This window comes from Astatotilapia calliptera, chromosome 5, assembly GCF_964374335.1.
Source record: "Astatotilapia calliptera chromosome 5, fAstCal68.1, whole genome shotgun sequence".
Taxonomy (NCBI): Eukaryota; Metazoa; Chordata; class Actinopteri; order Cichliformes; family Cichlidae; genus Astatotilapia; species Astatotilapia calliptera.
In genome coordinates, this window is record NC_137426.1 from 575,378 (window position 1) to 599,000 (window position 23,623).

Sequence of the window (23,623 nt, forward strand, 5' to 3'; positions counted from 1 at the left end):
CAGTTTGGAACAAACTCATAACGCGAGGTTGTCGTCACTCTGCTGTTTATGGAGGACGGATGGAGTCGAGCTTACCTGCCGTGAGACGTCTGCTCTGCTGCCCAGGAAGCTCCACCCGAGCGTGACCGCGCAGCTGTTTGTTCAACCCCGCCCACCTGGGGCGTCACAAAAATGAGTTGTTTACAGTTCACGGTGGGGCGAGCGAGGCAGCCTGTAAGCGTGACGCTCAGGTGTGCAGGGGGACACGTCCAAATGACCTCCAACGCTCAGCACGCCTCCGTGACGCCGCGGCTGAAATAAGAAGCTTAGTGTGACTCCAGGAAACCCTCCTCACTCTGAGCACCTGGCCCCGCCTCTCAGCACAGTGTCCAATCACTGGGTGTGCTTGGTTTTGATTGGCAGGTGCTGGCAGGGAGTCTGTGGCGCCGTTATCGGGGCTGTTCTGATGTGTCAGCGTTTTCCTGATGAACTGCAGGTCAAAGTGACGGCGGCGGGTTGCAAGCAGGAAGCTCACCGCTGAACGTGCAGTCTAAGACGAGCCGACGCTGAAAGGCGGGACTTCCTGTTTGCCTGGCGTGAAGCTGTGGGAGTCAGAGGTGTGATCTGTGAAGTTTTGGCGTTTTTGAGGCCTGATGAATGAATCCAGGTCACACTCGTTTGAAGTGCCGCTCAGACGCTCGCTGAGCTCGAATCAGCCGTGAACTTACTTCCTGTCTTCCCTCTTCATTTGCACGCCGCCCTCCTTCTGTCACCTCCCCCATCTTTATGTAACACTTCACTTTGTGTTGTTTTCACATCAAAGGTAACGCCGTGTTTTTAACAGGAATTATCATCTTCCTCTCGGCGCCGCCGCAGCGCGCTGAGTTATTTGTGTCTGTTATTTGCTGCTCAGCGCTCTGACAGGCGCGCTGCACCTGCAGGCGCTGCTCAGGGCGCAGTACTGCAGACGCGTCTGCATCTGTGTTTTTAGGTCAAGGTAAAGCAGAGACGAGGTCGGCGTGAACCCCGCTTCCTGTAAGCTTCCTCGGACGGAGCGTTTCCAGGTGGAGTCGTGACTGTAACTTTGATAAGTGGTTGGAGATGGATGAGGTTTGCAGAGTGTTGGGAGCTTGCAGTGATGGAGACCGCAGGAAGGCTTAGTGCCCGTTAATGGACTCTGAGAAACGAATAAAGGCATTAGCGTTGTCTGCAGGGGGCGGGGCCGGCTCCTGCCTGGCGAGGTGGAGGGAAACAGGGGATGTCCTCAGCCTGTTTAAAGCCTGGACAGGCCCCTCCCCTGTCACTTTGAATGAAATGTAATAAGAGCAAGTCTGAAAGGAAGTGCGGTGCAGAGGAGCTCTCATTAAGGAGACATCGATCCGATATTTGGATCGGTCCGGTCCTGACTCAGGACGCCGGGTCAGGCGTCGCTGTCCTGTGGTCACACAGCTGGAGGTTCATCAGCTGGTTAATGTCGCCTCCTCCTGCTCCATCTGTGAGGAGCATCGATGCCGTCACAGGTGTGTGAGCAGTGTGTCCTGATTTATGACATGAACCATCACTGACTTTTACTTTCCACAATAAAACACACCTCTCAGCTTTTATTTTGAAGAGCTGGACGTAAACGTGCCTGCAGGCTGTAAATAAACCACAGAAAGGTTCACACATGTTTCTCAGCGTGTTTGATGGATGTTTGTTCATTAAGAATGATTTAACACTGTTCAGAGGACAGAATCAAATATTGATCTGATGCTGATACAAGCGTTGGTATCAGACTGGCATTCGTCCACCGGCTGCGCCTCCAGAAAGAGTAAAAGGTTGTGGTGCTTTTGGACGTCAGAGCAGGAAGAAACAGCTGAGCTTACAGCCGTTAAACACAGAGACGCATTAGAAACTGTCCCGTTTTTAGCGATGCTCTGAGTGGAGCTGGAAGAGTGCCAGTCGCTGACTCGTTAAAGCAAAGAAGGTTTCAGCTGCTGAGCCTCTGCTTCACTCGGCCCTGAGCCCATGAAGGCCTGTCCTTCACCTCGCTGCTCCCATCACAGCGTCCGCATTCTAATGGTGGCTGTGTGCGCTCGAGCAGCTGACACGCCACATCCCATCGATGCTTCCGTCCATTAATGCAGGGTCCTCGCCCCAGCACAGATGTGTCAAACATGTGGCCCCGGGCCCAGAACAGAGGTGCAGCGTGCTGTGACATGTTTTGTTACATGGGAGACATCTGGAGATGTTTGCAGCGAGAGCTCGGACTTCCACCATGCTGGCTTCTCCTCATTGGCTCCCTGTTGGGGGCCTGGTTCTGCCGGAGGCTTCTTCCTGATAAGAGTTTTTCCTTTCCACTGTCACCAAGCGTGTGCTCACATGTCATCTGATTGTTGGGGTTTGTCTGCAGGGTCCGCACTGTTAGGTTTTGTATTGTTGATTGCCATTTATGCTTAGAAATATCTACTTATATATGCTTAGAGTTTTATATTAGTTGTAGATTGGTAGAGGTTTGATCCTTGATGGTCTGCAAACTTTGTGTGCATTAGAGAGCACTCTGGGAGCACGAGAGAGGTGGTACCTTGTCTTATTGTTTTATGGTAGGATTAACGTAGCTACGTCTGTTCTAGTCTAAGTGCTTTAACTGCTGGACTTCCTCACCGTGTTATCTAGGGGGAGGCTACCCTCTTCCTGACCAAGGATGTTTGCTTTTGTGCTTTCATGTTATAGGACCCTTTGATCAGCAGTAACACACACACACACGGTACTCTTTGTGTGTATGTAGACATCATATGTTAATGACCCTATGCATATTCATGTAACCTCAATAAAAGAGCAGTGTTACGGGGGAACAGACGAGAGCAACTGGGGTCAAGTGAAGGAACGGCGTCTGTCCGGTTCTCTCCCGTGCACGAGAAACATGAAGAACTTTGCCTACTTCGTGTCTTGCTTGCGGTGTAATTATATTGTCTTCAACATTCCAGCGAATAGGTTCAAGCTACAAACCTATCACGCACCTACAGCATAAACATATTTACTTATAAAAGCAGTGACAGCCTTTAAGGTTGAAGCATGAACAGCAGGCGTAATCCTGGCGTGTTTGGAAAGACAAGCGTCCTGTTTTCATTTGTTTAATGATGTTTGTTCTACTTGCCGTCGCCTGAAGCCCCCCCCCCCCCCCACACACACACACACACACACACACAGGATCTCCATAAAGGCAGCGCTGCTGCTGTGATTGATCGTGCTCGACTTGTGTGGACTATGAGCCTCATCACTGCCCACACACACACTCCCCCCACCCTGTGTTCACATCAGAGCTATTAACAGCCCCCCCTCCGTGCTCCATTGTGCAGAAAATCAGTGGTGCTAATTGTTGTCCATTAGCTCTGGCTGAGAGGGATCAGCAGCAGCTTGCAGCCTCCTGCAGATTAGATTGAGACCGAGGCTAATTAGCTTAGCAGCTGTGGAGCCTGAGAGGCCTGCACCGCGCTCTGGGATGGAGCTTCTTTTTTCCAGCCTGCAGAGATTTGCGCTGCTCGCTAAAAACAGGCTGAGCAGCTGGGTCAGCTTTGAGGTGACGGCGTGACTCGATACCACGGGGAAGACTTTGACCCCAAAAGTAATGATGAAGAAGATGAACGTGTTCTTTTCCAATTAGAAGTTAAGAGTAAAAAAAATAAGAGCTTAAGACTGAAATGAATAAAAGCTCTTCACAGATTTGAAGGTGAAATGTATTTTAGACCAAAGGGTACGGCAAACAGCACGACGATGGCTAACAGCACGACGATGGCTAACAGCACGACGATGGCAAACAGCACGACGATGGCTAACAGCACGACGATGGCAAACAGCACCACGATGGCTAACAGCACGACGATGGCAAACAGCACGACGATGGCAAACAGCACCACGATGGCAAACAGCACCACGATGGCAAACAGCACGACGATGGCAAACAGCACGACGATGGCAAACAGCACGACGATGGCTAACAGCACGACGATGGCAAACAGCACGACGATGGCTAACAGCACGACGATGGCTAACAGCACGACGATGGCAAACAGCACGACGATGGCAAACAGCACGACGATGGCAAACAGCACGACGATGGCAAACACATGGAAACCATTTCGTTATTGCCGAGAGCGTTATGGTAACGTGTGCTGTGAGTTAGCCGTTAGCTAAAACTGACCTCACAGCTGCTCCAACGCAGCCAGAAACACATGAAGCAGGAAGCGTGCAGCTCTTTGGTCCTCAGCTCTTCAGGCCTGAAACCGTCCGATTGGTCCTCCACTCCCCTCCTGGTCCACGCGTCCGTAATCTGCTCTGTCACGGCTCGATCTCCCGCTGAGCTCCAATTCATCTTTATCCAACTACTGTCCGCTAGCTGCTACGTTAATGATAACAGATGGCTAATGCTAGCGTGTGCACCGGCCTGGTTTCTGACGACCCTCCAGTTTGTGCACTGGGGCCGATCAGCCCATGTTTTTATGGTGAATCGTGTTTCCTGTGAAACGGAGCGAGTGCAGCCTGGATCTGATGGTCATCAATGTCTCTTCTCTCAGGGTCGAGTGAAAGCGTTTCACTGAAGCTTTGGTTTCTGGGGTTCCTAGTAAAGTGAATATCACGTCACGCCCAGCTGTACTTACAGTTGTGGCGAGCAAGTGTTCGCGCTCACAGTCGGGCAGTTCACCGCCACACGCCAGCATCCCTGCCGTTCATCTCCACGCTGCTCTCAGACCTGCACGCCTCCGTAAACCTGACCTCCATCCGAAGGGCTGAACTTGTCTTGTTGATGCTGTGTGAACAAAGCGTAGCGTACACCTCGTGACACGGGCGTGCAGGCGCGTCATTGTAGCAGTGCAGAGTGATGATGACGTCTTAAACAGAGCATGCTCAGAGCGTGAAACTGAAAGCAGCACGATCAGAGACTCAAACAGCAGCTGAACGTCTTTAATAAACACACGGCACACACAGACTTTATTGTCACGTTTTACTGAACATCACGTACGGCGCTCTCCGGGGAACCGCCATCACAGACATGGTGAGGTCAGGCTTTAATTTCTCCAGCAAACAAAGACGTGTTTATATTTGCAAACAACATGTGAAACAACGAATGTAAAAACCCTCCATGCTGCTCACGCTCACGAGCCCCAGATCAGTCGCCTAAAGCGCTTCGTACTGTAAGGTGAAGACCTACGATAAACAGAGAAACTCCAACAATCAGACCACGCCCCCATGGAGCAAGCGCTTTGGCAACAGTGGGAAGGAAAAACTCCCCTTTAACAGGAAGAGCCCAGTTATCAGCATTTAGTTTCGTGGCAGTTCTGTCACACCGAGCGTGCCTGTTCATCTTTAGTGTGACTCTCAGAGCTGTGAATACTTTACGGTGAGCATTCACTTCCCAGCATGCACTGCTTTGAGGCTGTGATTCGTCTGTGTTGGATAGTGTAGTGTTAAGACCACACACCTTTGGAGCAAGTTTGATTCCCTCCCAGTATCCAGTGAGGGTCCTGGCTCGGCCCCCATGCCAAACACCAAGCCTGGAATGGCGCGGCTACGTCTGCAGCCCGTCCGCAGCTCGGTCACGTCATCTGTGTGATTGTGTACGTGACCAATAAAGCAGTTTCTTGTGTTTTTGAAAGCATGCGGGTGACACGACACAGAGGTCCGACCTAAATGGAAGAACCAGGATTACAGCATCGGCTTTTTTCTGCGTCAGCTGACGTGAACGATGATGTGAAAACGTGCTTGTAGTTCTTAAACATCTAAACACGGTGTTCAAGACCCTCAGATGAGTCGCTCGTCGGTGCATCTGCGCGTACGTGCGTGTCGTTGCTCTGAAGCGTGCTTCTTGTCCTTCCCGTGGTCACGTGTCAGCGTGGAAATGAGGCTGGAAGGAGGCCGCGTGGCCCCGACAGAGGAGAAGATCTGAGGACGAAAAGAGGAGGAGACATTTTATCACTTTAAGGTTATCACACAGGGCCTGAACAGTTCACCCACAGAGCGCACACACCTGAGCCTGAACAGCCACGCCTACAGGGTTTTGACTCAAACCGCCCTTCACTTCTTATTTTTACAAGCCTGTGGGAAATACGTGCAGTCGTTTATTGCAGACACAAGCAAATGCAGAATGTTAGGCAAAGACAGAGTTCGGCTCTCTGGGGGGGGCTCTGGCGGGGTCTCTGGGGGTCTTCAGGAACTGTTCTTCAGGCTCCCTGAAGGACTCTCATGCTGTTCTGTCAGGATGATCCCACACTGCTTCAGTGATGTGGAGCTCTGTGTGTTTCTATCCACGTGTGCTTTGATGCACTGACTGTGTGTTTGGATCTTTGTCATGCTGAAACAAGCTGCTGTTTCCAGATGTTCCTGGCTGGTGGATCAGACTCTGATAGTTCATCAGTTTATCAAAGGTCTCCAACAGCACTGAAACCATGACAGAGCCTCCACCGTGCCGCCTCCTGACCTCCTCGTACACACTGACCGTGATGTGGATCCATCGTCCAGTTCTCGTGTCATTTTCAGACCTCTGCCTTCCCTCCCGTGTCCCCTCGTTAAGAACGTCTTCCTGACAGCCGTCCTTCACTGATCGTCTCTGATGAGACTTCAGTGAGCAGCAGATGATCAGCTGAAGGTCCAGATCGTCTCTCAGGTCCTGTGTCGGGTCTTTCTGATCCAGTTTACCTGCCGTAGAGTTTGGGAATCACCTCGTTGGAGCAAAAATACAATTTGATGTTACACTGTGTTTTCTTTGGGATTTTACACAGATTGAATAAAAACATGGAAACAAGTGAAGCGTGTGTGTGACGGGCGAACAAAGAGCCTGCAGGAACCGTTTAAACGCTGTTATGTGCAGACAAACACTGGTGCATCGTAGAGTGAGGAGAACCTTTGATCAGCGCTGTAGTCCAGCGTGATAACAGCCGACCTGCAGACGTGCTCGGTGATCCTGACTGTGACAGCACACTTTGAAAGAGGCTCCGTGTGCTCTCATCAAGCCAGGAAGAAAAGCCTTTCCTCCGACACATGAACTAAACAGAAGCTCGTCTTCATACCTCTGGTCTATGTCCTCTGCAATGTTCCCTCTAAGCTGCGCGCGTGCACGATTGCGCACTGCTGGCACGTCTGTGCCCACAAAAAAAACAAATCTAAGCTGAATTAAAATTAAACTTTATCAATTCTGTTTTGCAGTGTTAGTCAGTGACTGGCTGCTCCCGTACGGGATCAGAACGATGTCGCCTCATCCCACAGTCCAGCCAATCACGCGATTCACATTCGTATATACGCAGCTAATCAACGTGGTTGATGTTTATAAGGAAAACGCTCGAAAGCCTGTGAGCAAAAACCAAACGCCGCCCTTTCCTATTGGTGGAAAAATGTACCATGTGGACCAATCAAAAAATGATATGGCTACATGGCATTTAGTTATTTATGGAGGGGGACGTTTTAGGAGTGACGGTGTGTTTGAGATGTGAGACATTTGTGACGTTTAGCACAAATCTTGTGTAGTCAGTGTGTAGTCAGTGTGTAGTCAGTGTGTAGTTAGTGTGTAGTGTAGTCAACAGTGTTGTTGTGTGTCAGAACAATGAGGCGCCTGCTGAGTGTTACAGGTGTTACAGCAGTGACACATCTGCTGCTGTCAGGCCTGCAGGTATCAGGCTGTTGTTCTCCTTCATCTCATAGTGGACACAAATTATTTTTGGAGCAGCACAAATAATTTGTGTGGCATCAGATTTGATGCAGAACAGCTGATTGTTCTGTAAATAGTTTGAAATGTTTGTTTAAGAAACGCCTTGGCTGCATTTTTAGATAAACAGCTGCAAAACACTTTGTTTTCATAACTCAGTTACTTTTTTGAAGAAGTAACTACATAATTAATTACCCAACATTGGTCATTATTTACTGTATTTGCAGACAGAGTTACAGACTCTCTCCCAGACCACAGACTCACAATACAGTCAGAGCTTTATGAAAGAATAAAGAAAGTTGTGTTTTCAAAACTGGAGTTCAAGTTATTTTTTCCTTCCAATAGTGTTAACATGCTGCACATGGACAAGATCTTTTTTACATTCTCATTGTCAGTGAGCTAAAGCAGTTAATGAAAAGTCGTCTAACATAAACGCTGTAATTTGATTATTTTAATAAACATGTAACTTGGATGATTGGATGCTGGCGTGACCACAGTGCACACGTCTGCTGTCGCTCACAGTGGTCCAAGGGACGCTCAGGGAGTTTGTGCGCTCAGACACATGAAACATTAGAGGGAACTTTGGTCCTCTGCTGGTTAAACTGGTCCGGCCTCGCGCTGACTGGTAACGAGCTGCTCCATCTTCGTGGGGTTTGTCTGTGCCTTAAAAGCGCTCCGGTCTTTGTTTCCTGAGCCGTGTCCCGGATGTTTGGATCTGATGTGTGATGCAATGGCGTGTCCAGCGGGGTGGCCTGGGGGGGCACAGGCCACCCCCCCAACCAGACTGGCCACCCCAGGTGCCACCCCAAAGGCAAAACAATAAAAATTCAATCAAATATCCGATTATGTTTTCACGGTGACGCTCAGATATCCAAGTGTAAGTGAATGCAGCATCACTTCTGCGCTATGAGCATCACGTTAGCAAAGGTAGGAGAGCCAAGCACGAAAGACGTCACTGCAGGAAACAATTTTTCGGTGAAAGAAAATGAGGACAGAATAAATGTCCCGGTAAGTAATATTAAGTTTGTTGAGTTTAGTAAACTTCGGTGAAATTAGAATACCAAGGAAAAAATAACACTTAAAGAATTATTGCAGCTGTGGAATATTTCAGACAGTATGCTACTGAGGGCAGCTAACATAAGAGTTATGCGTTATAAGATATAATCTAAGTCGTAACATTACTGTATGGAGCTGCAGATTTGGTTGCAGGTTAACATAGCTGGACTGGCCATCGGGCATACCGGGCATCTGCCCGGTGACTTATTTTTTATTTTTATTTTGTAAGGGCATGAACAATGAGAGGTGGTGGATTGGCCAGATGCAGGTCGATGTGTAGAAATAACTCCGTTGTTTGGTGGTGGCTATGACGGGGCTTCCACAGAGGCAGTAGGTGGATGAGGGAAGGGGAGGCAGGAGGAGGAAAGACCCGAGGCAGCCACCAGTCCGCGTGTCAGGTGAACTGAACTTCAGGTAAGAAGTTATGAGCTGCAGTCTATCTGGGTCAGATATAAACTAAGTTTAGGTGGAGTTTATTTTCATTGTGCTGACTTTTTACTGTCAGTTGCAATAACTCGTACTGCGTTCTAGCCAGTTTGATGGAGTTTTTAGGTGGGTGATGTTACTGATAGTGAACTTTATTTTATTCATAAGGTTAGTAGAGTTGCCAACGGCTCCTTAAAAAAATGGAATGGTCCCTCATTCAGAGAAAATATTACACGTTTCGTATTGAGCTGAGAAGAGACGCAGTTTGTCCCGGACTTTAGCTAGAATGGAAAAAAGACACAAAGCTGGATTTATTCTGTCGTTACGCTGCACAGCTGCTTCTTCTCTCATTCTCTCCCCCTCCCTCTCCTGTTGCTACTTCAATCATGAAACTGATCAATGATCAGCTGATCGGCTTTTCTCTCTTGTTTGTTTATCACCCACTTTGCACCAGAAAGAGGAAACCAGCAGATGTTGCGCTAAACAACAGCAGCACGTTTAAGCTTGATCAGCTGTTGTTAGAATTTATTTAATATTAATTTCTAGTATCAGCTGATGTTTGCTGGAGCCACAGCTGTAAAGCTGCTGGTCATGATATCGGTTTGGATATGTGGTGAGAGGGAAACATGAAACCAGGAGATGTCCTTACTGAACCATCAGAGCTGAACAGGTGATGGAGAAACAGGTTTACCTTTTAGGTGACATGAATGAGTTGAAGTTATGAACTGTTTCTGAGAGACAAATAACACCAGGATCCTTTTCTAAGCAGCTGACAGCTGGTAACTGTGCAGGGGCGGGTCTAGCAAAGTTTTGCCAGGGGGCCAGGTAGGGCATTAACAGGGAAAGGCACAAAGAAATACTTTTCTTTCTTATTCTCATTTAAAATACCTAGTTTTTATTAAATAATTATCTAAATCTTACAACCAAAGTTTTTATCTGACGTAAAATGTATAGAAATCATACATATACCAACAAGACTGTACATCACTGTCACAACAGGGTTTGTTTTCATTCAAAGTCTTTATGGCTTTAATACCTGGTGGGCCGGTCTGTAGTGAAAATGCCCAATTTTTCTGTCCCAGTCCAGCCCTGCAGGTTATACTGGCAGTGTCACCATGCCAGCTGATTGTATTTCATCATCAGCCAGTGTTGTTCTTTATCAATATTACCAAAGTTGACCATAAGGCAGCATAGAAAGTATTTACTTGCTTTCAGGTTTTATTCAAATGTTAGTCTTTTCATTTGTTTCCCCACTTTTTTCCTGTTTCAAAATCAAACACCAGTTTGTGAGAAGATTATCTTCTTTTTTTAACAGGCAGAGAAAGTTTTGCATTGGCTAATTTGTCAATTGTTTGCTACAAATGTTCGTATTTTAATTTTCAAAAATGTTTTTGCCCAAAACATATGTGCACTATATGTCAGTAAAAATACTATGCAAATATTGCTGTCCTTGAATGCTGAGTAAACACTGACAAAGCACTGATTGTATCTCTTGTACTTTATCAACGCAGTATCTAAAAACTTTGCACCGTAGTGGTTAAAATCTCATTCTAATAAGAGTTAAAAGTGCATTTGGTTATTAGGTTTATAGGATTATTGAATTATGGTTAATGGTTGGTAGAATTTTTTTTTAAACATTATCTGCCAATTACATCTGCCACCCTTCTCCAAATCTGTGCCCCTACCTGGCCCCCCCAACAAAAATTTTCTAGACACGCCACTGGTGTGATGTAAGAAGGAGGCAACATAATCCTGTGAGGGGGGAGGGGATGGGTCTGTAAAAACTACAGGCGTCACATGACATCCAGGAGGAGGGGTCTGCTCCGATGCTGCCCGTGAGGCTCGGACTCTGTCTCCAGGAAATGAACTGGATCCACCATTGGATTGGTTTTATTAACACATGCGACCGGCACCTTTTAAGCATTTCTCTCACTTTACATCCTGACGTGTCAGGCGCTCCGCTGAGCTGATGCCGTCCGTGATTATCCGTGCCTCACGGCGCTGATGAGGAGGCGGGGTTTGGTAGCAGCTCTGAATGAAGGAGCTCAGGGGTCGTTTGCTCGCCCGGGGGCCTGTAATCTGATCTGAAGAGCAGAAACGGGACTCGCATGTTTGGAAGCTCAGCCATGTTCAGATCACGGTTCATCTCCTGATTATTGATGAATATCTGTGATCATCAGCCTGCCAGACGGGTTATTCATCTGATGAACTCGGCTCGAATGTTTTTCCACTTTTGTGTTGTTTCTGCTCTGAGGCTCTCGTGGACTCTGAGGGCTCGCCTGCACATTTAAAGAAATCACATCTTGTGTAATTAAGGCGGTGTGAACAGTAAACACAGCCTCTGCAGGGAGTCTGCCCCGGCTGGTCCAACATGGTGGCGTTAGTCCATCAGACCGCCGGTCAGCTGCCTTGTTGGGAAAGCAGCTGAACAGCAGCCACAGGACTGGATTTCCTCTAATAAATCAGTCGTTTGTGACTCTGACAGATGAGCAGAACAGAGCTGCTGTAATGAGCCCCAGGTGCGCTGCTGTTAGTGTACCTGCACCAGCCGGGAACACTGACGCACGAGCGGAGACCTGAGGACGGAGCTGATTGATAAAGTGATCAGAAACTCAGGTGAAACATCTGGATCCATGAATGATTGATGAGGTTCAGGCCGGTTCAGCTGCAGAGCTGGATTCTTCCACGGGGCTTTGATTCACTCTGCCTTCATCAATTTTTCATGGCAGATGTTTTAGGCGAGCCTCAGGAGGAGGAGCCTCAGGTGGGAGCTCGTTCCAGATGGCTGACTGAGGTTACCCTACTGTCGTGTAGATATCGTCATGCCTGCACTCTTGTGTGTTGCTCACAGGAAACACAGCGCACTGCTTCATTCAGGGAACACTCATCGCTTTAGGCTGACTTCCTGTTGTCAGTAGGTGGCGCTGCAGAGCGAAACATCAGCGAGGCCTTTCGCTAAGACGACAAATCAGAGCTGTGTGTTAAAGTGAGGAAACTGGAATCTTGTAATGATGGAGTGAAGGAGGCCGACTGTCTCCTGTCAGCTGGACTCATCCACGGCCGTTAGCTGGGAGCAGATTCGTGTCTGACACATAGAGCTGGGCGATAGAACGATAACGATATGTATCGCGATATAACTTTTACTCGATAGAGAAATTAAGCTATCGCGATAGACCTCGCCGCTCTTGTCCTCAAAAAAAAAAAAAAAAAAAAAAAAGGTCAGCCGATCCAAATTAAGTAGCGCAGAGCCGAACCAATCACAGCCGCAGCGTCACGTCGCGTGACTTGTTACGTACAGCACAAGTGCCAAGCCGCACGTGTGTTTGTTTGGGAAGCAGCCAGCGGGTAATGGAGGAAATGAGTGTGCCGACTAGAAAAATCAACCGAGCGTGACCGAAGAGAAAACAGATGATGGTTCCAATGCCGGAGAGATTGTCGAACGGAAGAGCCACAGAAGCTCCGTAGTGTGAAGGTATTTCTGCTATTTCAAGTCTGACAAAAACAGAGTAGCGTGCACTGTAAATTGTGCCGAAAGCAAGTCTGGAAATACAATAAACTGGTGCATGCGTCACACTGTGCCACGTTATTGTTTCGGTGAAATGAATTTCTACAATACTGTTACTGTTAATTCTACTCTCTGCAGTGTTTAAATGCTTACATATACACACAGTTACTGTCCCTCCACACATACGACTCGGTTCTGCTTCTATGCCCCAGCTTTGTTTACTTTTTCCCACCGAGGCTTCTAGACTTCTGATTGGCCAACATTTCTGCACGGTTAGGAATCTAGCGCCACCTGCTGCTTTGGCATGTTCATAGCAGCGTTTTCCTTCATTTCTGCCTTTATGTGTGGACGGGATTATTTTTTAAAACGAAAACGGAAAATCTCCGTTTTCAAAAATACCCGTGTACGTGTGGACGTAGCCTCAGTCTCTGACTGGAAGCGCTAATTCGTCATTCGGCTTTTGTCAGACTAAAGTAACTGTTAAAACTGTTTGAAAAGCTCAGCTATACAACAAGGAGAGATTGAGAATTTCCTTTTAGTTCTCAGTTTATTTGATATTGACAAAAGTTAGTCAGTTTTGTCTGTTCTTCTGTAAAACAAACTAAGATTTATTTTTAGAATTAATATTTTGTTTCTAAGTGGAATTGACAGTTTAGTCTGTTTCGTTTGTTCTATTTTGAAACTTAAACGCTTTAGCGGCTGCCTTTTGTGTAGTTTGTAATATTTGCCTTTATTTATCTGAAAAAGTCTCATGTTCCTTAAGTACATCTACCCTGTTGAACTTATTATGGGAAATAAATATTTAAATAAAAACAAGCTGCTGATTATTTCACATTTTACTTGTGAGCAACGGCACATTTAAATCTTACAAATATAGTTATTTGGCTTATATCGTGATAGATATCGTTATCGCCTGAAATGAAAAAAACATATCGTGATATGAAAAAACTCATATCGCCCAGCTCTACTGACACAACAAGAATATCCTCCTGTTCACGAGGCTGAGCATTTAAAATAGGGACGTGTAGCACTTCCTGTTTTGCTGCAGCTAATTTCAAGCTCAGAGCTTCAGCTCACCGACGAGTCCAGTCTCAGCGCGAGGCAGTAATTCAGTACAGCTTTATTTAAAAGGCACCACATCAACAGTCACCTCCAGGTGCTTCAACCTGTACCACACCGTGACCGCTCAGCTTTCCTCTCTCAGCAAACGAGGACGTGTTTGTATTTGTATCCAGGATGTGGAAAACTGCTGAAACTACAAACGAGCCCCAACAATCAGACCACGCCCTATGAGCAACACGTTGGTGACAGTGGGCACGAAAAACTCCTTTTAACAGGAAGCAACCTCCAGCCACACCAGGCTCAGGGAGGTTTTCAGATCACAGCGTCGCGTTGCCCGCTGCTTTCTGGCATCTGCACGCCTCGCTTGGCCTCAGCTTTGCAATGCCGCCATGTTTGCCACGGCTAACCCTCCAGAACCGTTGTTGCTGGAGTCCACCATCTGTTCATGATTCACTGCTCATAATAATCCTTCTTTGTCTGATTCTGGGCTGATTTAGCCCCTCCCTCTTTTAGACTGACTTTCTTCTGATTGGCTGTCCCTTATGGAGGTGGGTGGAGCTTGTGTTGTGTAAGCTCTGCCCTGCTGTCACAAAGGCAGCCTGAACTTCAGTGTAACTCCTCGTTCCCCGACGTAAACGCAGCTCAAACAAACTCGGCGATATCCCAGGAAGTCGCAGCAGATCGGGACGTTAGGCTGTGAAGGTGCTGCTAACAACGAGCGCGGGCAGCAGCAGGATGTTTGGTCCTGAGTCTGCTCGCAGAGTTTTGGTGTGTCGTGCTGATCCAGCGAGCTGCTCGGGGCGCCGCCGCCTCACTGAGCGCGAGGGAAGACCTGCTGAATATTTGATGGCTGCTCTGCCTTCAGTGTTACATAAGAGCACCACATCACTGCTGCTCCCACTTACGTTAACCCCTGAGTGGGCAGGAGATGCACAGCAGCCAATCTAACCTTCTGATGAGCACGCCACTGCTCATCATCAGCTGATTGGAGCGCTGTGATTGGCTCGTTTCAGTCCCGCCGGCTCTTTCTCGGCCTGCGTGTATCTCACAAACCCCAGCTCAGAGCCTGCAGCGCTGCCCGGTAATGATGAGCTGTGATTGGACCGATTCGTCAAACGGTAGTTAACGCCACCTCCGGTGAGACGTGAAAACGGCGCTTTGGAAGGAAACGATCTTAACTTATTCCACAAAACAATCCTGAGGCTCGGCTGATCCCGGCGGTCCGAGCTGCTCGTTTGGGGTTGTGGTTCCGCCTGCGGCTGGCGTCTGCGGCCTGTGGGAGGATGACGGCGGTGATCTCGTGTGTGTGATGGGATGAATCGGAGCCCGTCTGTGTGGTTCCGCTCGAATGTGTCGAGCTTCTTAATGAAGTGTGAAAACTTCCTGCAGGCTTTGAAGGGTGCCATCCGCCCCCCTCCACCTGACTTGCCCGTGGTGCTGGTGAGGTGTGAGCTGATTGGCTGCAGCCAAACGGCCTTTTCTGCGCTCCCTGAAGGACGTGCAGAGCAATCAGCAGCTTCAGCTCGTTTCCTATTGTGTTGATTTGAAAACAGCGTGAAGAAAATGGTGTGTGTGTGTGTGTGTGTGTGTGTGGGGGGGGGGGCACAGCACACCTTGTGAAGTATAAAGGGGATCATGTAAAGAGTGTGTGACAGGAAAGGCTGACTCTGTCGCTGCTTGTTCAGCCAGGCGGCCGCGCACACCCTGAGAACATGATAACTGAGATGCCTCAGAGGTGGCTCTACCAAAAATCTGAGATGTGTTTGAATATCAAGAGCTTGAGGTCAGAGGTCGCGGTCTCTTGTGAAGAGTTCATGACTGTCCTCGCTCGATACACAGATCTCGGCGCTGCGATCAGCGTCACGGCGCCGCCCAGAGGAAACATTAGGAGAATGATTCTCAACGAGGAGCTGCAGGTCGACCGCGTCACCCAAGGAAAGCTGTCTGCTGATTGGATAAGCCTTCAGCCCCCATCCCGTCACCGGCGACAGGTTTTTCCAACGTTTCTTTAAAGTACCGTAACTCTTGAATGATTTGCGCATCTTAAAAATCCCAGCGGTTCCTGAAAGCAGCGACGCCCTGCTTTCCGCTGATATTAGAGTCCTTCGGGTAATCCCAAGCACTGCGTCACAGCGGCCCGAAGACGAAGGTTGAGAGAGACGAAGGCGCACAGAAAACTGACGCTTTGTCAGACATCGTTTTTCTTTCTTACAATAATTTTATTTTTGATGTTTTTAGTGTTTTATATAAAAATAAGAGTTGCTGGATGTAAGCCCTGATAACAGGGTTTCATAGAACATTGTTTTATGCCATGTTTATTTCATGTATGACAAACACTGCCCCGCCCTCTTCCAGCACCTGTAAAGCAGGTGTATTTGAGGCTTGCAGGACATGCAGGCAGAGCAGGCTGGGTTTATTATCCACTCAGGAAAATGTTGCATAAAAGGAGCACGAGTGTCAGCAGTGCGATGTAGGCCTTTGGCTACAGACTGAGAGGAAGTGTACCGGGGAAGAAAAGAGATGCCCAAAAACAAACCACAGGGTCAAAGGTCACATACTTGTTGTTGTTCAGACTGTAAGTCTTGTAATCATGTACAGTCTCTCTTTCTGCCTCTTTGAGTAAAAACTGTAACATTTCAATTCAGTCCTTTTCTGTTACTAATCCTGATTACGCTCACAGTAGAGAAAGAAGCTACCAGATGTGGAAAGACGCAGCAATCCTGAGGACGGGGACAAAAGCTCACAGCTGATTTTATGACACTTTTACAGCTAAAACAACCAAATAATTCCAGGAGGCCTGTTTAACTTTATAAAGGATAAAGCAGCTTCCCCAGAATCCCACTCTGGAGCGATTCTTTGTGTGTGCGTCAGTCTAAGGGCCGACCTGTGGAAGCTCAATAACTCGAAGCTCTGCCAATAAGGAAGCTCCATCAACGACATCATTTCCTGGTTACGTGCAAGCAGAAGGCGCTCGCAGTTTTTAGCAAAAACAAACAATCAGCTTTAAGTTCTCCAGCGTTTACGTCAATCTCGCTTCACCGAGCTTTCTGATTGGCAGAGCGTTTCACCTTATAGATGGTGGTGGGAACAAGCTTCCATACCAACCTCCTCGCTCTTACTCTGAAAGGTCAGCGACTGCTAGCTGGTGCTGCAGAGTCTGGCTTTGATATCATGTAAACAGGGCCAGTGTTGTCCTGTACAGAGACCTGGAGAGCAGCGTGTCACCAGGACACTCAGTCATATAACACTCGTTCCAAGGAGCTGCAGCTTCAGCTGTAACCTGAAGCTTCCCTACTGTGACTACGAGTTTCCATCGGCTCCTCTGCTCGCCACAGAGCGCTCACGCTGCTGTCGCCTACATGCACACTGGGAATAACGATGCTAATGCTAGTTAGCACGTTTATGATCAGCTGTTGTCGATCGCTCTGACCATCCTCAGATCTTGAGGTCAGCTCGTGATGCTCATCTGTAGTTTAGCCCCCCCCCTACACTCACTCACACACACACACTCACACACTCACTCACTCACTCACACTCACTCACTCACACACACTCACTCACTCACTCACACACTCACTCACTCACACGCACACACACACACACACACACACTCACTCACTCACTCACTCGCGCACACACAGGCACGCACGCACACACTCACTCACTCACTCACACACTCGCTCACTCACACACACACTCACTCACTCACACACACACTCGCTCACTCACACACACACTCACTCACTCACACACACACTCGCTCACTCACACACACACTCACTCACTCACACACGCACACACAGACACTCACTCACACACACAGACACTCACTCACTCACTCACTCACGCACACGCACACACAGACACTCACTCACTCACACGCACACGCACACACAGACACTCACTCACTCACACGCACACGCACACACAGACACTCACTCACTCACACGCACACGCACACACAGACACTCACTCACTCACTCACACACACACACGCACACACAGTCACTCACTCACACACACACACGCACACACAGTCACTCACTCACACACACACACGCACACACAGTCACTCACTCACTCACACACACACAGTCACTCACTCACTCACACACGCACGCACACACAGACACTCACTCACTCACGCACTCACTCACTCACGCACGCACGCACACACGCACGCACGCACTCACTCACTCACTCACTCACTCACGCAGACACTCACACACTCACGCACACACGCACGCACGCACTCACTCACTCACTCACTCACTCACTCACTCACTCACACACAGACACTCACTCACTCACGCACTCACTCACTCACGCACGCACGCACGCACGCACGCACGCACGCACTCACTCACTCACTCACTCACTCACTCACTCACTCACTCACACACAGACACTCACTCACTCACTCACGCACTCACTCACTCACTCACTCACGCACGCACGCACGCACGCACTCACTCACTCACTCACTCACTCACTCACTCACTCACGCACGCACGCACGCACGCACGCACGCACGCACGCACGCACGCACGCACGCACGCACGCACGCACGCACTCACTCACTCACTCACTCACTCACTCACTCACTCACTCACGCAGACACTCACACACTCACGCACACACGCAGACACTCACTCACGCACGCACGCACTCACTCACTCACTCACTCACTCACTCACTCACTCACTCACTCACTCACACACAGACACGCACGCACGCACGCACGCACGCACGCACGCACGCACGCACGCACTCACTCACTCACTCACTCACTCACTCACGCAGACACTCACACACTCACGCACACACGCACACACGCAGACACTCACTCACGCACGCACGCACGCACTCACTCACTCACTCACTCACTCACACACAGACACTCACTCACTCACACACAGACACTCACTCACTCACACACAGACACTCACTCACTCACACACTCTTTAATGACAGTAGGTGCTGCAGGTGTCCCTGTGGGGGCAGCGAGGCTCTGACCTTGGGGTTCGTAGTGACATATTGACAGCTCATGATAAATATTGATCCACGGTCCTGCGGAGGTCTTACCCCACGCCGGCGGGCCGTCCTGCTGTCCCTCTGATCCAGCTTTCAGAGAGTGTTTCCGAGGAGGCGCCACGCTGGCTGGTGATTATGATGGCGGTGGAGACGCCGCTCCAAACTTGGTCAGAGATGTTGTTTAACAAGCAGCTGCAGTGAAGTGTGTCTGTGGCGTCTCTGATTTCACGTGTGAAACATGAGAGCGACTCTGACCACGCCCACACGCTCGCTCTGAAGCGTTTAGATGACTTTGCTGAATGAAATGCTCGCAGCGGCCCTCACACTCACACCTGTACGATCAGGGTTTGTTTTATCTGTAAAATGATCATTTCTGCACGCGATGAAGAGATTTTCAAGGTTTCTGACCAGAATTTTATAAACATTAAGAAAAAACTACTTGAGCAAAAACACCCAATAATAATACAAATAGCTGCTCATTTCTGTGTTTATTCAGACCTGTGTTTTCTGTCTGTGCAGTGGTAAAATAACAGGATGAAAATGGGATGTAAATTAGGGAATTATTAAAAAGAAAACGTGTGTGTATAGAAGTTAAGATGTCTGTATATAAATCTGAATGCGCGCGCACACACACACACACACACACACACACACACACACACACACACACACACACACACACACACACACACTGTGCAGAGGCTGAGTGCTGGTCAGAGACAATAACAGCAGTGAGCTGGGCAGTGCAGATACTCGGGTTTATTAACACACAGATGCAGAGAGGACGACACACAGGAGGAGGAGGAGCAGTGAATACAGTGAGGACAATAACAGAAACACGTCTGTGCTGATTGGCCTGTCGGTAATCACATGACTGAGGCAAAACAAGTTTCACAAAGTTCCAACAATGGCCCCGCCCCCTGAATGAATCATTCCAGCTGATGTTTTTATTTATTCATCTCTATAATTCGTGATCTGACTGATGATGACAGTAACTGAACTCCAGAGTGGAGGGAGACGAGGAGGAGGGGCAGTTTCTATTTTTACTGGCTAAAAGCTGCTCTTCTGTGGCGTCACGCGGTGACAGGGCTACAGTGCGACTGGCTCTACGAACAGAAAGAAGCTGAAAGGCTCTACAAAAGGTCTCTCACCTCTGAGCGAGACAACAAGGCATCGTAAACGTTTGTTAAAGGTACAAGCCGTGCTTAAAGGGACAGCCGTGCGCTCGGGTGCAGTCCGTCCTCGCACCCCGTCATGCTATCTTTGGTTTGAACTCTGCGGCCCGTCACGGTGCGCTGGTTGGGTGCGGCGGGCTCGTCTGCTCTGGAGGGTTTTGGTTAACAGTATCAATCTGTGAAATTGCACTTGGATGTTTTGGATGAAAGCCTCGCCGTGGCCTGTGGGTCCATGCCGGAGTTGTGCTCAGGTGGAGGAGGAGGTGAGGGGGAGTGAGAGGGGAGTGGGGGTGGTGCGTTGCTATGGCATCATGATGGGCGTGTCTGAGAAGACAGACATAATGGAGTCTGTCTCCCCCGCCCTGTGCTGTGGCTGTTGCTCTGCCCCTAGCAGTAACCCTGGCCCCAGGTGTCCCGGCCCTGCCCTCAGCCTGCCATTTTGCTGCTCTCTGATTGGCTCCAGAAACACCACATGCTTGTTGGTACTGACCTTGCGGCCCGGGCCCTCCGTGCTGGCCGGCGGGGTGGGGGTGAGGATGGAGGACTGGGCGCTGCCCGCCCCAGCCTCGTTTCCCAGACTTGGGGTGGCCGTGGCCAGGGGCGGGGCTTTCAGACATGGAGGGCAGCGGCAAGGCGTCAGGTAGAGGTACATGAGCACCAGCACCAGGCTCACCACGCAGCCCAGGAGGGTGGTGAAGCCCGTGTTGAACGGTTCCTGGGGGTCGTTGCTATCCGCCAACACCGTGACGTTGACCTCCCATGTGTCGTTGCGGTGATGCTGCCGGTCCTCCGCCAGACACCAGTAGATCCCGGTGTCCTTCTCGCGTGCCGCCATGATCTCCAGGCTGCCGTTGGAGAACATCTTTAAGGACCCGTTATTCCCCGGGGGCAGCACCGACTCCAAGCTTGGCGACACCCAGAGGAAAGTGATGGCGTGGCCGGAGAGAGTGGTGGCACAGTGCAGCAGCAGCGCTTTCCCCGCCGTCACAGTAACACTCCTCTTCTGGGTCACGGCACTCAGGTTGCACTTCTCCAGGTAGCGTCCATGCTGGAGGAAGCGCACAGTGCCTCTCGGGTTCCCGTAAACCAGACAGACGTGCTCCTGCCTGAAGAAAAGCAGCGACTCAAACTCCTGCTGCTCCCAGGACCGGAACAGGCTGTACATGGGGCACTCGCACCACAGCGAGTTGTTGTGCAGGTAGAGCCCCTTCTGCAGCGAATGGGGCAGGGCCAAAATGTCCTCCAGGGGCAGTTTGGACAGGCGGTTTGAGGACAGGTCCAGCAATGACAGGTGGGGGTGGCTGTGCTTCTGAATGGAAAAGAAGGGGAAGTCTGTGAGGCGGTTGTGGCTCAGATAAGCCTTGCGCAAGTTTGTCAGTCCAGCCAGAGGTCTGCCCTCCACCCGCGAGATCCGGTTATTAAACAGCAGCAGCTCCTCCAACCCTGACAGCTCCTGGAAGTAATGCTCCTCCAGAACACAAAGATGATTGGATGACAGGTCCATGTTTCGGAGCTGAGCTCCGGACGAGTTTCTGAACGCTCCCGGCATGATCGCTGTCAGCTGGTTGTGGGCCAAACGTAACGTCTCCAGTTGAAGAAGTCCTTGGAAGGCGCCGTCCTCCAGCTGCGTGATGTGGTTGTGGCTGAGGTCCAGGGTGACGGTGGAAACCGGCATTTCTCCGGGAACGTGTCTCAGAGTCAGGGTAGTGCAGCTGAAGATGTCTGCGGCGCAAATGCAGCCGCCCGCCCGATAGGAGCCCCGAGACGAGGTGACGGCAGCGTGTACGGGGCTCGGCCGGTGCAGCTGCAGGCACACCAACAGCAGCACAGCAGCCCGCCACGCTGTCGGAGAGTCCACAGCCTGCAGGAATTCCGTGTGACCACCGACGTGCGACATGATGCCACCAGCGTGTGTCCCTTACTTTGAAAGAGCCTCAGTTTGCTGTTCACATCCTTCGTGCGCCGCGATTCATCTCATTTTGGCGTAACATGGTCGACACGTAAACACAGAGCAGGCGGAGGAAGCTTGCTGTTGCTCATAGTGTACGAGTCTGTGTGCGTCCTTCACTCTGAGCCTCTCATCGTCTCCTCTCAGAGCGTGGCTGTGGAGCGCGCTCAGTGTGCCTCCAGGCTGTTTGTTTGGTCTAACTCGGTTAATGTTGTCCACCTGCCAACCCGGCAGACGCCAGGAGAGGAGATACCTAAATGGGTTATGTGAGGTGGAGGCGTCCCAGCACAGACTCCCTCTGTCAGTGATCCAGGTGTGCTGCGATGTCAGAACACCTGTCCCTGTCGTCCCATTTATCACACAGAAAAGTCAGAAATCACTTCCTGTCTCCTCCTTTCATCCCATATCTGCTCCGTGGGCGTCCTCCTTCAGCTCTGCTCGCTCCGGGAGTTTCCTTTCCGCACTCAGTCTCTGCTGCTGTGACGATGGCGAGCTCCGAGCGCCTCAGTTTGATCCTGGGATCAGACTCTCAGTGAGGTCGGCATCCCGTCTGCTCCACACTCGTCCACCACGCCGCTCTGCTGCTGCCCTGCGCTGTCTCTGGCCGCACTGAGCGCGCTCCTCGCTGCTCCCTCACAGATGTTGCTGTGTGTGTGCAGGTGTGTGTGTCAGTCGCTGCTGCCTCCGTCTCTTGACTGCGCTCGGCTCAGATGTGAGCTTCGTCTGTCGCTTCTGGTGCTTTCCCAGCTCCACCTCTCCTCCTCCTCCACTCTGGATTAACCCTCTCTCTCTCTCTCTCTCTCCCCCTGCTCCTCCCCCTGCTCCTCCTCCTCTCTGTTTTTGCTGCTCTGCTGCTTTCCGTCTCTTTTTGTTTCAGGCTCACACTTTGTTTCCGTCTCCTCCCTCCTCCTTGCTCCTCTCTCGGAGGCGCCGTGTGTTTCCTCGGAGGAGCGTGAGGAGCAGTGAGATGAACGCTCCTGTGATTTTACTCACAGAGTCAACAAAAATGATACTATGATCATGGTTTGTGTGATGATCAGGAGGAGGCGGGGCTCCAGCATTTCAATCTATGACACCATGAATACTTTGTGGCTCCTCCCTCCATGAACGCCATCTCCTCCGGGTTGTTCTCAGCCGTGTGTGTGTGTGTGTGTGTGTCCCTGTCTTTTGGTTTTCAGTCACAGTGTGTTTTATGCTGATTTGCTGTCACAGGATTAACATTGCACACACACACACACACACACACACACACACACACACACACACACACACACACACACACACATTCAGACACGCAGAAACACACGCTCGCGCACACACACGCATGCAGATAAACACAGACACACCGACACACACATGCAGCATGCGCATACACTACAGACACACACACACAGACGTCTGAGCCCGGCGTCTCCGGGTGGCGTGCGTCCTGCCTTTCTGCTGTCGTTGCCCCGCCCTGCAGGAGGACGCAAGCTGATCTCAGCCCAAGGTTAACATGAACACGAGCCCTTGAAGAGCTGAAGCTGACCTCTGACCTCTGACCCTGATCCTACCCTGCTGGACGTCCTGTAACGTCCGACTGAAGCAGCTCCACACAATAAAAACTTTATTAAGTCCAGCAGCAGGTAGAACACGGCGTTCTCTACCACGCACTGCTGTCATTGGTTAGACTGTGACACGTGACTACTGATGTAGTGTTTATTCATCTATACTGAAGCTGCTGAAGGAAGGATGGATGTATTAGAGGTGAAGTTGAGGCTGAA

General features: G+C 49.9%; 2 protein-coding genes across 7 annotated transcripts in view; one reads left to right on the plus strand and one right to left on the minus strand.

Annotated features, from left to right (window-relative positions):
- Nucleotides 1–23,623, plus strand: part of rnf123 (ring finger protein 123) — a 113,668-nt gene that overhangs the window by 44,394 nt on the left and 45,651 nt on the right. The window lies entirely within an intron of this gene.
- amigo3 (adhesion molecule with Ig-like domain 3) lies at nucleotides 4,907–22,815 on the minus strand. 3 transcript variants are annotated; one of them, XR_003272368.2, is made up of 3 exons: nucleotides 20,403–22,814; nucleotides 6,452–6,674; nucleotides 5,912–6,051 (listed from the first exon to the last, which is right to left on the minus strand). XR_003272368.2 is itself a non-coding variant. In XM_026166583.2 (2 exons), exons 1-2 carry the CDS (start codon nucleotides 21,807–21,809, stop codon nucleotides 5,758–5,760), a joined length of 1,548 nt encoding a protein of 515 aa, XP_026022368.2. In that variant the 5' UTR covers nucleotides 21,810–22,815; the 3' UTR covers nucleotides 4,907–5,757. The 3 variants fall into 3 exon arrangements, 2 of the variants coding, with proteins under 2 accessions (XP_026022368.2, XP_026022369.2); XM_026166583.2 differs by lacking the exons at nucleotides 5,912–6,051; nucleotides 6,452–6,674 and adding an exon at nucleotides 4,907–5,898 and having other exon boundaries at nucleotides 20,403–22,815; XM_026166584.2 differs by having other exon boundaries at nucleotides 5,916–6,674.